This window comes from Pollicipes pollicipes, unplaced genomic scaffold (genome assembly GCF_011947565.3).
Source record: "Pollicipes pollicipes isolate AB1234 unplaced genomic scaffold, Ppol_2.1 Scaffold_4002;HRSCAF=4701_pilon_pilon_pilon, whole genome shotgun sequence".
In the NCBI taxonomy this organism is placed as follows: Eukaryota; Metazoa; Arthropoda; class Thecostraca; order Pollicipedomorpha; family Pollicipedidae; genus Pollicipes; species Pollicipes pollicipes.
The window spans coordinates 16,490,025-16,503,584 of NW_023596420.1; the positions used below are offsets into that span (position 1 = coordinate 16,490,025).

The window sequence follows — 13,560 nt, forward strand, 5'->3', positions numbered from 1 at the left end:
CCGGCCCCTGTGACCGGGCCGCTCGAGGGCCTCCGCGGCGCTGCAGTCTCCGCTGCTCGGACGTCCTCGGCACGGAATGGGCGAGGGCCCGACCGCGCGACCCGTCCGCAGCTGGCTCCAACTATCAGTCATTCTGTGCCCCGGAGCTCCGAGCCGGGCCAGCTCCACGGCCGGCCGGGCGCCCCTCAGGTCAGCTCCACGAACCGCCGGCAGGGCCGAGCTGGGGCCAGTATGTCAGTCACCGGCTCCACGCAGACGAGAGGCAGTGGCACCTGGCGTGGACGTCCACGCTGCCAGCGACGCTGCGTTCCCAGAATCGACATCGACGGCCGGGCCCCGCCCGCGGCGTGGGCCGCCGGCTGGTAATCGCGTTGTCGACCGCCGGTCGCCGGAATACTGTCGTCACTTTTGCGCTGTGCGAGTGCACACGGAATGGAATTGCCAACAGTGCACAATGGCATTGCCACTGCTGCGTCCTCACACGGCGTGGGGTCCGGGCCAAGGCCGAAACCGCGAAATTACGGCAGTGTAAGGGAAGTCACAGCAAAAGACAGGGACGCAGGAGGACGTGTTGCTTTTTTGCTGCATGCAAACTCCTAACAAGGCTTGTTTTGTTTTCGATAGAACCAACCCTTTGTCATAAGAGTTGGGTGGGACTTGTGCCACATAGTGTAGCGAGCATTATGGCGATGCTTTAGTCCATTGCGGCACGGCGCTGTCAAAAAGAGAAAACAAAAGAAGGGACGAATTACCAGCCTTTCTTCCACCGTGCGTTTGTCCGCTGGGCAACAACACCACTTTCTGAGATAACCCTTTGACCTGGAAAAAAGGATATATGCATAGCTTTTTGTGGGCCCATTTCGTTAATGCGCAAGAGCAATGTGGCCGTGCACAAGTGACGACACATCAATGAGCACGTTGATTAAGATCACGAAAACATTCATGTGTGCTCTTTCGTTCTTTTACTGCACATGGGTTGGAGCTTTTTTCTCACATGATCGCCGTTGGTTGTGCTGGATGACGTGTATGGAATGTCTTAGTTTAGTTGATCTGTCCGTCGGCACCGGACTGGACTGCAGCTCAACACGTTCAACACGCAGGCCTGGATGTCGATCTGATCGTTAAGCTACCAGGTAGGGCGCTGCACTGGTTCCGCCGCGTATGCTAGAGATAGGCCGCCTGCGCCGTCAGTATGAAGCGAGCAGGTAGCGTCTGCGGCAGCTCGCCGATCCGAACGGTCGAATAGATGTGTGCGACCCAGGCTGCATCTATTAGCACATGGGATCTGCGTCCCACTCGCCGTGATCGTGCGGCGTAGTGTTCGTGACAAGGTGGCCAGACAGCGACGCCAAGTTGGCGCCCGCGCAAGGTGTGTGCTCTGTGACGTCCCTGTGGCCAGGGAGGTGCGTTCTCGTTTGGTGCTCCCCGTTGTTATCGCAATGGCTGCTGCTCTCGCTGGCTTCCATGCTGGGCGGAAAGGGGCAGCAGAGTCAGAGGCGTCGCCAGTGGAGGCAGGGAGTATTGCTCCCCCGCTCCTGAAGAATGGTTCGATCTCCCAAATCAGTGCCCCCTCCCCGCCCCCCTGTCAGTTTGCTTCCCCTTCCCGGAGCATTCGCATGTCCTCCCTGGCGTCAAAGTGTGGCGACACCTCTGGGCAGACGATTTAGCGATTGATCGATTCCTTGTCGGCTCCTCCTTTGATTTCCCCCATTTCTTGATTCCAGTTATATTCAACTGTTTTCTATGATAAAGTTGTCTTTTTTTTATCCGCCCAAATGGGCGGGGACATCGCACAACAGAACAGGCTACGAACGACACATGACACGTGAATACGAACTTGTCACTTCGACATCTCTACCATCTTCAGCTGGGTCAGGTGGTAATACCTCTCGGCCAGACAGGCCACAAATGCTCCTAAAGTTAATTTGTGTACGATGCTTGAATTTCTCCTAAATAATGGCCAAATCACGTTGCTTTGCTCAGATGTCTGTGGCAAACTAAACGCCGACAACATGGAACCTGTTGCGCTGTTTCCAGATACTATCTTGTAACACTAAAGTGCTTATCAATTCGGCAATACCAGTACGATAATCATGTGCCGGTTGCACACGGTAAGTATAACCCAGACAGAAATGAGCTGCAGCTGGGGGCGCTCGCACGCCACATTGTTTCAAACACAACTCTTGTGCGTTTTCAATCGACCAGTTTTTGATGAACGTCACCCAAAAGAATTATGGCGTGTATACTTGTTTTCGTCATTTGGTAGCATATGCCTGTTCCGCCGCCGGCCACTGACATGCACCGTCTACGTTTCAGACGAGCAGGAGCGCGTGCAGAAGAAAACCTTCCTCAACTGGATCAACTCGTACCTGAAGAAGGTAGGCCGGCCGGCAGCCACAGACCGTCCCAGCTGTCCTAGTGCTGAGGCGCAGCGTGCGGTCGTGGGCCGCGGGCGGGCTCAGCTGGCTCCAGCTTGCCGTATGCGCAGCTGGGCCCGTCGCGAGTCTCAGTCCGCCGCCCGCCACTCGTTTCGGACGGGACGCAACAGGGCCATGTGCTGGGACCTGTGCTTTGATGGGTCGGAAGTGGTGTAGCCCAGGCTTACACGGGTTTGGAGCGCGGCCAGGCGTGGAGGGGAGACGCGTTGGGCACGACGTACGGCGCTGACACACGTGCGGCGGGGCGGAGCGGGAATCGATACGCCGCGCGTCCCGCCCGCCGACAAGACAGGACCGGGTCGTCCGACGGCCACCTGCGTGGCGTGAGAGTGCCGTCATCGGAGCTCAGCTAGATGGATGTTGGACCGGCCGAATTAATTATCCACGCGGTGCTTGCGTTTTTAACTCCGTTTAATTACGGGCTCCTGATATTCCAGAGCTCCGTTTGATGCCTTGCATGTCCGTCATCGTCATAACGCCGAGCCCCCCCCCCCCCCCCCAACATTCATCCGTAAACACAAAGTCGTCGCCCGCGCGGCGAAACACGCTGCAAATGAGCCGCGGCAGCGTAAGCAAGCTGGGCGCCGGGATCGCAGGGTCACCGCGGACAGGTGCGGCCGCGCGTTTGGTGCGGCTCGGCCGCTGGGCTCGGCTCACGCGCCGGGCTCTGCCCGAGTTTGATGGATGGGCGGCGGTGGCGGCGGCGGGACGGGCGTCGCCTGATTAACGGCTCGGCCACGACTTCCCGGCCGGTGGCCCGCTGACCGGCGGCGGCGGCGCCGGCGGCCGGCGTATTTCAGGCGCTGGCAGCCGGCCCGCCGCCGGTCGACGCCATCACGTCACCGCCGCCGATGACGCCCGATGGCATGTGACCGAGCCGGCGCCGCCGGCTGCCGGGCCAGAGCGGGCAGCCGGCGTGGGTCCTCGGCCGGCGTCATCGCGTACTGTTGACGAGTGCCGCCTCTGGAGCGGTGCTCAGTTTCATTTTCCGGTACCGTACCACTTACAATTGAATGATGCTCACGGTAGCGGTATAACATACAGATGTAGAGGGCGGTGGCGGAGGCGATACTCTGGTTGGAGTCGATGCCCTGCGGGGCGTTTCGATCACGTCCCACTATGGCACAGCGCGGTTCGGGTCGGCGCGCCTGGCACGCGGAGACAATGTCAGCTCATGACCGACACTGGGCTAGTTCCCGCGGTCCGGGCACAGCTGAAAGGGCAAGCTTGGGGCTCATGCCGGAGAAAAGCCGCCCTGTTTTGGTCAGTGGCCGGAAGCTTGCCGCGGGCTTCCCGCTGCCGACCGGGCCCCGCCGCCCCGCTCCTAGTCGGGCTCGCCCGAACGTGCAGCGATCCCCGGGATGGAGGCAGCGGCCCGTCCTCGCGGGTGGTATTTGGCGTAGCTTGCATACCTCGTACCATCCGGCCCCCATGTTCTTGGCACAGCACGGGTGGCCTGAGGTGGGCGGGCGGTGGATTGCTTTGAGCCGCGGTCAGCGCGGTGCTGCCTCGCTGTCGTTCCCATGGCCGAGGAGGTCGCTACCGACAGACTATATGTGTTATGCAGCTTTTCAGGTCCGCGAAGTTCCTCAGCTGTGGCATGACGGTGGTCATCTGTGTCCTTTTGTGCCTTGCGTATCTGCCACTTACAACCCCGAGACGCATCTCCGCTGACGCATCGCATCGCTCGCTCGCTCGCTCGCTCGCTTGCTCAGACGCACCAACGGCAACGGTGAATGATGACTGTTTGGCACTGCGAACTGCTGACTGTTGACATTGCTGCACATCGATGCATCGTAGCTGGTATGGGGTGCGCGGTATATTTCACTGATCCGTGGCGCGGTTCGCCGGCCCGACACGCCGCGACGCTAACGCCGCTGGCGAGTGGCGGGGTCGGTCGATACGCGGACGGCCATGAGGTCACAGCCGCGCCGCACCGACACTGATCCCGATGCCGGCAGCACCAGCCGCCGCTACATATGAGGAGCCTGATCGAGGACCTTAAGGACGGCTCCCGGTTGCTGGCTCTGCTGCAGGTCCTCTCCGGACAGAAGCTGGTCAGTGGCGGGCCTCCACGCGTCAGCAGGCCGTGGCGCGCTTGCGCCCGGTGACGCAGTGCGCGGGTCGCGGCGAGACGGCGGCGGCGTCCGCTCGTTCCGTCCCGCGCTGCCGCTGTGCGCGTCTGACTGGTACCACTGTCACGCATAGTGTGCGTGGAGGTATGCGGGTGCGGGTGCGGGTGCGTACGTGTACATACGTGCATACCTGCGTGCGTGCTCGCGTACTTGCGTGTGTGCGTGCGTGCGTACGTACGTGCGTGCGTGCGTGCGTGCGTGCGTGCGTGCGTGCGTGCGTGGGTGCGTGCGTGCGTGCGTGCGTGAGCGGTGCGTGGGGTCCGCCGGCGGGAGTTGTCGGCAGCTGTGGTCAGCGACAGGCGGCTGCCGTGGCGGGGGACGGACCGCGCGCTGGCGCTGACCCGCTGCGCCGTGCGTCCACAGCCGGTGGAGCGAGGTCGGGTGCTGAAGCGAGCCCACTTCCTCAGCAACGCCAACACGGCTCTGCAGTTCCTGCATAGTAAAAACGTAAGTCGGCTGCAGGGCGACCGTCTGTCGTCGCACCCGCCTGCCGTCAGGTAAGCATACCGTTGCGCCTATTTACCGTCGCGCCTGCCTACCGTCGCACCCGCCTACCGTCGCGCGCGCCTACCGGCGTGCCCGCCTACCGTCGCACCCGCCTGCCGTCGCACTTGCCTACCGTCGTGCACGCATGCCGTCGCACCCGCCTACCGTCGTGCACGCATGCCGTCAAGTGACATCGATGTGATAGCGGCGCGAGTTGTGCTCTCGCTGAACTGTAAGCGCCGCTGAACCGGTCACAAGGAAGCGACGTTAGTGCTGTGTCGCAGCTGGCCCGAACTGGTGCTCACCCAATCCAGCGAAGATTTGACGACGTTGTCTTCAAACGTGACGTCGCTGATCAGATTAAGGCATTGTGCTCATATTTAACAAATTTATGATGGCCGACAATTCTGTCCACTTGGTTTGTTTTCTTGCGTGTTTGCTTGGAGCGAAATCTTTGACGTTGGCGGTCGCCTGGTCATCATCGTGGCCTCTGTCCAGAACTCCTTAGACAAGCCATTCGACCGCTGTCAGTCAGCGACCCGCTCCGAACGGACGAGTTCGGAATCGCGGGCGCCGCGTCGCGTCACCGCCCGGAACAGCGCTGGCCCAGTCTCTAATGCGATTTGCGGAGTCGTCGAAGGGAACGCCGTGTTTAATGTTGCGATTGCCGTGTAAATCGAACAGTATGGGCGTCTTTTGCGCACCGGTTCGCCCGTTTCCGCTTGCTTTGGTATAAATGCCTTGACTGCATTAATGTGCCCGACTTTAACCAAGTTCAGGCAGATGCCATACATCTCGATGACTCAGTGCCCGTTCGTGTTTCCCGGCTCGTCGGTCCGGTCTGTTGCCGTCCTGTACCTGTCCCAGTCCCAGTTGGCCGGCCTCGGCGTCCGCTCCCCATATCTCCCCCTGTCTCCCCCCCCCCCCCCCCCGTCTCCCGCCACTGCTCGGCTTCCTCTGAGCCTGGCTCCGGCTGGGCAGCGGCCGTCGTGCGCTGAGGGCTGGCGGCACAAGCCTGTCACCGAGGCCTGGGCGGCACGGCCTCAGCCGGCGGGCTGCCGGCCGCGCGCTGTCTGAGCCTCCGCTCTCGCATGGCAGACGCTGTGCCGGTGTCGCTCATGCGACCGCGCTGGGCGGTAGCCAGACCTGCAGTATTGAAGAGTGGCTGGTATCATTTTTAAAGTAAAGTTGAAATTGCCTGTGGCCACCAGAGATTATTGTGAGGAAGACGCGGCCCCAACCCATCCCGGCCTGACGGACCGGACCCTACCTGACCTGACCTCACCCGATCTGACCCGACGTGACCTCACCGGACCCGACCTGTGGCCTGACTTGACCTGGCTCCATATAACGTATGACAGACGCACAGCTTCGTAGCCTTCGCCTTTGATGGGTGTTTTGGGCAACGGATGACGCAGTCTTCTAAATTTAAGGTACTCACTAAGGTGAGTCATTTCACATCGCGCATGCTGCATGCTGCACACGGACATTTGCCGTGCAGCGGACACAGCGAAACAACCCGCCCATTGCCGATAAGCTTAATATGCACAGCCCCCCCCCCCCCCCCCCCCCCAGCAGTAGCTTACAACTTCATGTGCACGTTGCAGGTATTACAGGTGCGGTGGTGGTGTGTAGGGTGCTGTAGCGCGCATTGGCAGCTGTTCATGCTTTTCATATACCTGCTCGCTAATGCGCCACCCACTAAGCAGAACACTTCGACTGCCGTTCAGCGGATTTTGGTAGATGGAAAACGTGCGTGTAGGCCATGGATATCGGGTGGACTGCGGCTCGATTGGCATGACAAAACAGCTCGTGTCACGGGCTGGTGTCGACTGTGCTGTGGAGCGGTTGTGCTCGCCTCAGCTGCGGGGGGGGGGGGGGGTTCTGGCCAGCCCGCGGCCACCGGCCCTCAAACTGGGCCCTGACCCGGGCCGGTACGCGAGGTGCTGATCGTCACCGCTCTGATAGCAGGAAACGTGGCCAAGAGCCCTCTCGGCGCAGATCACGGTGTCGTGGCGGAGTGCCGTTCGAAACAGTGCGTGCGTTGTTGGTATGACGGTTCAACTTCAATTCGGCGGAGTCGTGCGCATCCGAGCCCACTTCCGTTCCCAGCCAGGCTATTGGATAGATTCCGCTCACACCGGCGTCATTCACTCGACGCTGAACAGACCAGCGAACGCTACAGCCGGCCCCGCTGGAGGCTGTTGTGAGGCCGGCGCGGGGCGCCCCCGACACAGGCACGGTTGTTAGGCGGCTGCTGAGCGCTGCCGGGCGGGGCGCCGGCCGGGCGTACCCGGATTAAGCGCATGCGTGCGTGTGTGTGCCGGCGGCTGTGGCGTTTGGCGTCTCACCGGTGTCGACTGCCTGCCGCCAGATCAAGCTAGTCAACATCAACCCGTCGGACATCGTGGACGGCCGGCCGGCCGTCGTGCTCGGCCTGATCTGGACCGTCATCCTCTACTTCCAGGTGAGCTGGCTGGTTGTCTCGGTCTGTCTCATATGCTGCGCCAGGGCACTTCCGCTTTTACCGACAACTGATCCGAACGGAAAGGAAGGGGTTATGGATGTGCGTATTACGCGGTGGATAACCCGAGTGGAGGATTACGCGGCATCCCGCGCCAGGATCCAATGGCATCTGAGGCACCACCGGCTGCCTTAACCTGTAGCCTGACCTGACAATGACCTGCAGCCTCCAGACGTGCTGTCGTGTCCTTCATCTCTCGCCGCCGGCCTGTTAGCGGCTCAGCGGTTTCCAGCGGGCTAAACTGTGACGTCACGCCGCTCATCTGCCCGCCCCCTCATGTTTTCAGCGGTCTAAGTTGTGACGTCACATCGTTAATTTCTCCGCTGTTGACTCGGCCGCTCGGGCGCCGGGTGTGCGCGGCTTCAATACAGACCGCGTGACGTCACGGCAGGGCATTTAGTGGGTGCCGTTGCCAGGGGTAGACTAAACACGGCCCCCTGTGGGGCGCGCGGCCGCTGTACCGACCCGCCACCGCGTGGTCCGGCCTGCCACTGTTGGCGGAGCAGCGGCGCGCCCTGGCCCGAGGCCGGCCGTCTGTGGTGTTGTGGCCTTGAGACAGGACCGCCTGTGGTGTTGTGGTCTTGAGGCAGGACCTTCTGTGGTGTTGTGGTCTTGAAGCAGGACCTTCTGTGGTGGTAGGGCCGTCTGTGGTATTGTGGCCTTGAGACACAGCACCACCGAAATCATATCTAATACCGTGACAGTCATCTCTTGACGCGCGCCCGGGTGGACGGTTGGGTGGGTACCCTTCGCTCAGGTGGGGGTCAATTTGACCCCTGAGATCCCAGGAACTAAGAGGGCTAGAGACACCAAATGCCCAGGGTGTATTGGCCTGTACGTGAACAGACTTAGGTCAAAGTTTGAGCCTCCTAGGTCATGACCTTCGGGTCAAATAAAATCAAACAATGTCAGACTCCAGGTTGGTCTCCAAAGTGTACCCCAGAAGCTGGATACCTCTTCTAAGGAAAAGGTCACATGCTCACTCAAGGTCAGTGACCTTATTTGACCTGTCGAGGGTCATGGTTACCAAAATTGTACAAGATTGCTTTGAGTTTTACATTTGAATACGCGACAAAAATTAAGCTAGGCAGTATGTTCTAAAAATAAAATGTTCACCTGGGTCATTTTAGGTCAGTGACCTATTTTTACCGATAAAAAGGCCATGAAGCCGTCTAATGCGGTTCATGTTATCACTGAAAAATGTTGTCAATAAATTCGAAATCAGCACCAGAAACGATCCCAAACAGCAAGCCCTAGAGCAATAAAACAGGTTGGTTTGACCTTGATCTGACCTTTATATATGACCCTGGGTCAATGAAATTTGTTCACGCAATTGTGTTTCCTAAGAAAGTATCTCAGAGATGCAAGGCTTCGTCTACAACTCTGTTGCTCCATCAGAATGAACGATTCCCTTGAGATTGACTTCGCTGAATCAATGGCCCGACTGACCTGCCGCAGGTCAGCGACTTTATAGGTTGCGTCCAATTCTTTATTGCAAACGATCCGCTATTCAGTTGTCTACAGCTATGCAAAATTTGGCGCGGCTACGCTTAGCCGTTCAGAAACCATTCCGGAAAGCCCTTGGGGGTCAATTTGACTCCCACCCGAGCGCGTGTTAACTGCGGCTCATGTGCGATCCAGCCCGGGGTACGTGCGCCAGATAGAGCCGTGTGTGCCGTGCTCTGATTGTGCCTCCGATAGCGTACAGCCACGGCGTGGGCGATGGGCCACTCTCAGAGCTCAGGCCGTCTCCGACGGCGGCGTAATTCGCTCTCAGAGCTCAGGCCGTCTCCGACGGCGGCTAATGTTCTGCAGGGCTTAGCCGCGGATACCAGAGCAGAGAAGATTGTATGCACTTGGTCCTGACGCCCATTGTACAAAACATGAAAGGCCAAACTGTAAAGCGAGACGTGGACAGCCGTAATTTGTGGTACTTTTTCTCTAACTCTTAGGTGCATATGCGTATGTCATGCATATATTTTTTACGGAGCGCGACGCGTGTCGCCACGCTGCTTTTTTGAGCGACAGCGACTGACTGCGCCATAGTAGCGCCCCGGGGCCATGGCACGAGGGGATCCGAACCCGGACCTCCCATTCTGGAGTCTTTTGCGCTAACCGCTTGGTCATTACGCCCTCGCAATGCATATATGGTCCATACTTGGGTATGTGCATATAGCGGGGCTTGTTACCCAGGGTTGAAGCCTTAGAAAATTACATGTTGTGGTACTAGATATATTTTGTGTTTCAACTTAATCCTTGCTATTGCATAGATATCAGTTTACAGTTTTATTACAGCTGTATCTTTATCTTGCTCCATATGTAACTGTATTGTAGGTTTTATGCTCAGGTGGGTTATAGCGTATTATAGGTCACCGTTGATTACAGCTTTATCAGCACTGAGATGCTGCTACACGACAGCAGGAGTGTGCTATTGTTGCGGTCCGCTGGATGCTTTTATACAGAAGCACACTAGCCAACACTACCCATATATCCGTTGATGACTAGATTCAACAAGCGCTTCTCGCGTGTTTCCCCGCAATTTTGAAGTCGTTTAGCTCACAAGCCGATGCGGTCCAGTGTTTGGGTGCGGCGCGTGCTTTGCTTTGAGAAAATGCCAGAGAAACCACACACACACCAAGTGAAGAATAATTTGCAACGGTTACGATAAGAGGGCCCACGAAATACAGGGAGTTTTCAGCAAAGCTCTCTGCTATGGCGAAACAGCACTGCCATTGACTGGGCGGGGTGTGTTTTCGAGTAACTTAAGAATGACAACGCAGGAACATTGCAGCAGCATCGACATGTGGCAGTGCAAAATTAGGAAGATCTGGCATTTGCAGCTGTAGCAAGTGTGGTTTTTGAACTTTTGGAGTGCATAACAACGCTCGAATCGCGGTGGAAATCTGGAGAGCAAAATTTGAACGTCCCTGACAATCAGGACATCACACCCGGTGCCCGTCAGGCATCCTGGCAGCCAAAGTTCGGTTCGGCCATTCCAAAAATGGTGTCGAGTGGATCCCGAAATAACTCGTCCAAAGACGTGCCGTAGCTTAGCGAGCCAGATAACTATATCTTTTTATGGCTTTTCATCTGCCATCACCCGCGAGATTGAAGTGACATAAGTCCAAACAGATTTCGGGGTAGGTAAGATGAATCCTTGTCTGAGATCGGTCACATCTTTGGGATGTCCATTCCCTGCGTCACGGCTCGGTCCTCGGCGTCAGGGATCGCCGCGGGCCAGGTCCGAGCGGCGGGCGTCTCCTGTCGCCGTTGCCGGCCGTGGCTGCGTCGTCGGTCCGTGGCGGATCATCCTGCCTGTCCTAGCTGAATGTCGTCACCTGCCCTAACTGTTCTGGTCTGTCCTGCCCCAGTAACCTATCTGTCGTGTTCCATTGCCTTGATCTGTCCTGTTGGAGTGTTTGCTGACAGCGCGCCATTGTCTGGCAGATTGAGGAGAACACGCGTGCGCTAGAGCAGCTGGCCCGGCGGAGCAGTGTGGGCGCCGAGCCGCGCTCGGCCACGGCCACGCCGACGGGGCCAGCGCCGCGCGGTCCGGCCGGCCCGCCGCGCGGCGGCGCACGCCGCACCCTGCTACACTGGGCCCGCACCGCCACCAAGTACGGAACGGCAACGGGGACAGTGGCGCGCGCCACCCTGGCACTCGCGAGGCAGCTGGGGGCAGTGTCACACCTGCCGATAGCTGCTCATCGCACCGAACGATGGCTCCTTACCACACCGGCCGATGCCGTTCACAATACTGACCGATGGCCGCTCATACCGACCGATGGCTGCTCACCACACCGACCGGTGGCCGCCCACCACACCGACCGATGGCCGCTCACCACGCTGACCGATGGCCGCTCACACCGACCGACGGCTGCTCACACCGACCGATGGCCGCTCACAACACTGACCGATGGCCATCCATACCGGCCGATGGCCGCTCGCCACACCGGTTACGTATGACGACGGTGATTCGTTTGCCACGCACATTTTTTGCCTAACCTGTTCCTGTTATGGCTTGGACGGCAAAATAGCGATTATTTTACAGGTCATACGGCATCGAAGTCGGAGACTTTGGCCGTTCCTGGCGTGACGGCAAGGCATTTGTGGCCATTGTTCATTGCATCAATCCCACCATTATCGACGTGAACGCTACGGAACGGATGCCCACCCACGATCGGCTGGATACGGTTTTCAAGGTATGCTGCTATTGTAATGATCTACGGCGCGAAGCAAGGGTGGTGTTGAAGCGATGGTTTAGAACTGAAAATCAAGCGGTGATTTTACCATAGCAGTTGGAGCACCCCTTGAGTACCGGGTTACGTGGACCACTTATGTTTAATATTTTCATGATTGCAATTTGGTACCGTATGATCTGTACAGCTTGAGTTATGTGTCATTGCAGTGTAAGTTAGATTGGTGAACCCGTGATGCTCGATCCAACCCCTGATAGCAGTCTGAGGGAGATTGTTATCACCGTCGCACGTAAATTTTTGGCGGGCATAGTGGTAGCGATGAGTATTACGCGACCTGGCTGCATCGCGTGACTGCCCTGACCGGCGTCAGTTCGGACGACACGCTCCTATTACAAGGTCTCGCTGACCTCGCCTGGAGCCCGGTCCCACTGCACCCAATCAGTGGACCGGCATCGCTGCCGACCAGTCGTCGATGTCAAGCAGGAAACCTGGCCTTGTGTGACCTTAAATCTGACGAGGCGCACTGAGGCGAGCGTGGCCAGTGTATTGTGGTCGGACCTGCCGGTGTCTCCCTCTGGCCCGTGTCCTCTGACCCCTGTAAACCCGTCTGTCCGTGGGATCGGGGATGGCGAGCCCCCGAGTGGTACCTCCTCGGACCCGCGCGTTTCGGCCCGCCCGATCTGGCCTGGCCCGGAAGTGTCTCGTCTAAGACATGCTCTGACACGGCCTCTGACCTCGCGCCGCCGCCGCCGCCGCCGCCGCAGGTGGCCGAGGAGGACCTGGGCATCGCCCGGCTGCTGGACCCCGAGGACGTGGACGTGCCGGACCCGGACGAGAAGTCAATCATGACATACGTGGCCCAGTTCCTGCACAAGTACCCGGAGCCGCAGACGGTGGCACAGGTGCGGACGGCGCCGGGGCAGGGCCGGCACCGCGGCCGGTGCCGCTCCAGCTCTGGACGGCGCCTTACCCTCCAGCCTGTACACCAGGCTACCGTACCACGTAGGCCTGCTGGCTAGGTTTTTTTGCGCTCACACTCGGAAACGACTTAGCTCAATCGCATGACATGCTTCCCCGGCTCTGCCCTGAACGATAGGTTACCGCCAGACAGTGCATTGTATTTAGATGTAGGAGAGAAAAATCAACGCTGGTGACATTCGATCCGAGTGTATGTTCGGTGCCTTTACTCCCCATGGCAGTTTGATTGATACATGTGGTGGCAGAGCAAGACGCTCGGTCGCGCCGATCGGGGGAGCGGACGCTTCGCTATCATCCGGGTCCAGCTGCTGGTCCCAGCCGTGTGGCCACTGTTTGGCCAGCGTGATGGCAGTGTGGCTATTATCCGCCTGACGGTGCTCTGTGTGGCGGTGTTGCCGCTGGCCACCTGATAGTGCATTGTGTGGCGGTGTGGCTGTTGGCCTGACGGTGCTCCGTGTGGCGGTGTTGCCGCTGGCCACCTGATAGTATGTTGTGTGGCGGTGTGGCTGTTGGCCTCCTGACGGTGCTCTGTGTGGCGGTGTTGCCGCTGGCCACCTGATAGTGTGTTGTGTAGCGGTGTGGCTATTGGCCTCCTGACGGTGCTCTGCGTGGCGGTGTTGCCGCTGGCCACCTGATAGTGTGTTGTGTGGCGGTGTGGCTGTTGGCCTCCTGACGCTGTTCTGTGTGGCGGTGTGGTCGCTGGCCACCTGATAGTGTGTTGTGTAGCGGTGTGGCTGTTGGCCTCCTGACGGTGCTCTGTGTGACGGTGTTGCCGCTGGCCACCTGATAGCGTGTTGTGT

The 13,560-nt window shown here is 58.9% G+C and overlaps 1 protein-coding gene across 3 annotated transcripts in view; it reads left to right on the plus strand.

Moving 5' to 3' along the window:
- Nucleotides 1-13,560, plus strand: part of LOC119093890 (nesprin-1) — a 44,598-nt gene that overhangs the window by 19,620 nt on the left and 11,418 nt on the right. For all 3 annotated transcript variants that reach the window (XM_037216901.1, XM_037216900.1, XM_037216902.1), the window contains exons 4-10: nt 2,317-2,378; nt 4,400-4,495; nt 4,937-5,020; nt 7,434-7,526; nt 11,031-11,200; nt 11,635-11,785; nt 12,547-12,684. In XM_037216901.1, coding sequence (XP_037072796.1) covers nt 2,317-2,378; nt 4,400-4,495; nt 4,937-5,020; nt 7,434-7,526; nt 11,031-11,200; nt 11,635-11,785; nt 12,547-12,684 — 794 coding nt within the window. The remainder of the gene's footprint in view (nt 1-2,316; nt 2,379-4,399; nt 4,496-4,936; nt 5,021-7,433; nt 7,527-11,030; nt 11,201-11,634; nt 11,786-12,546; nt 12,685-13,560) is intronic.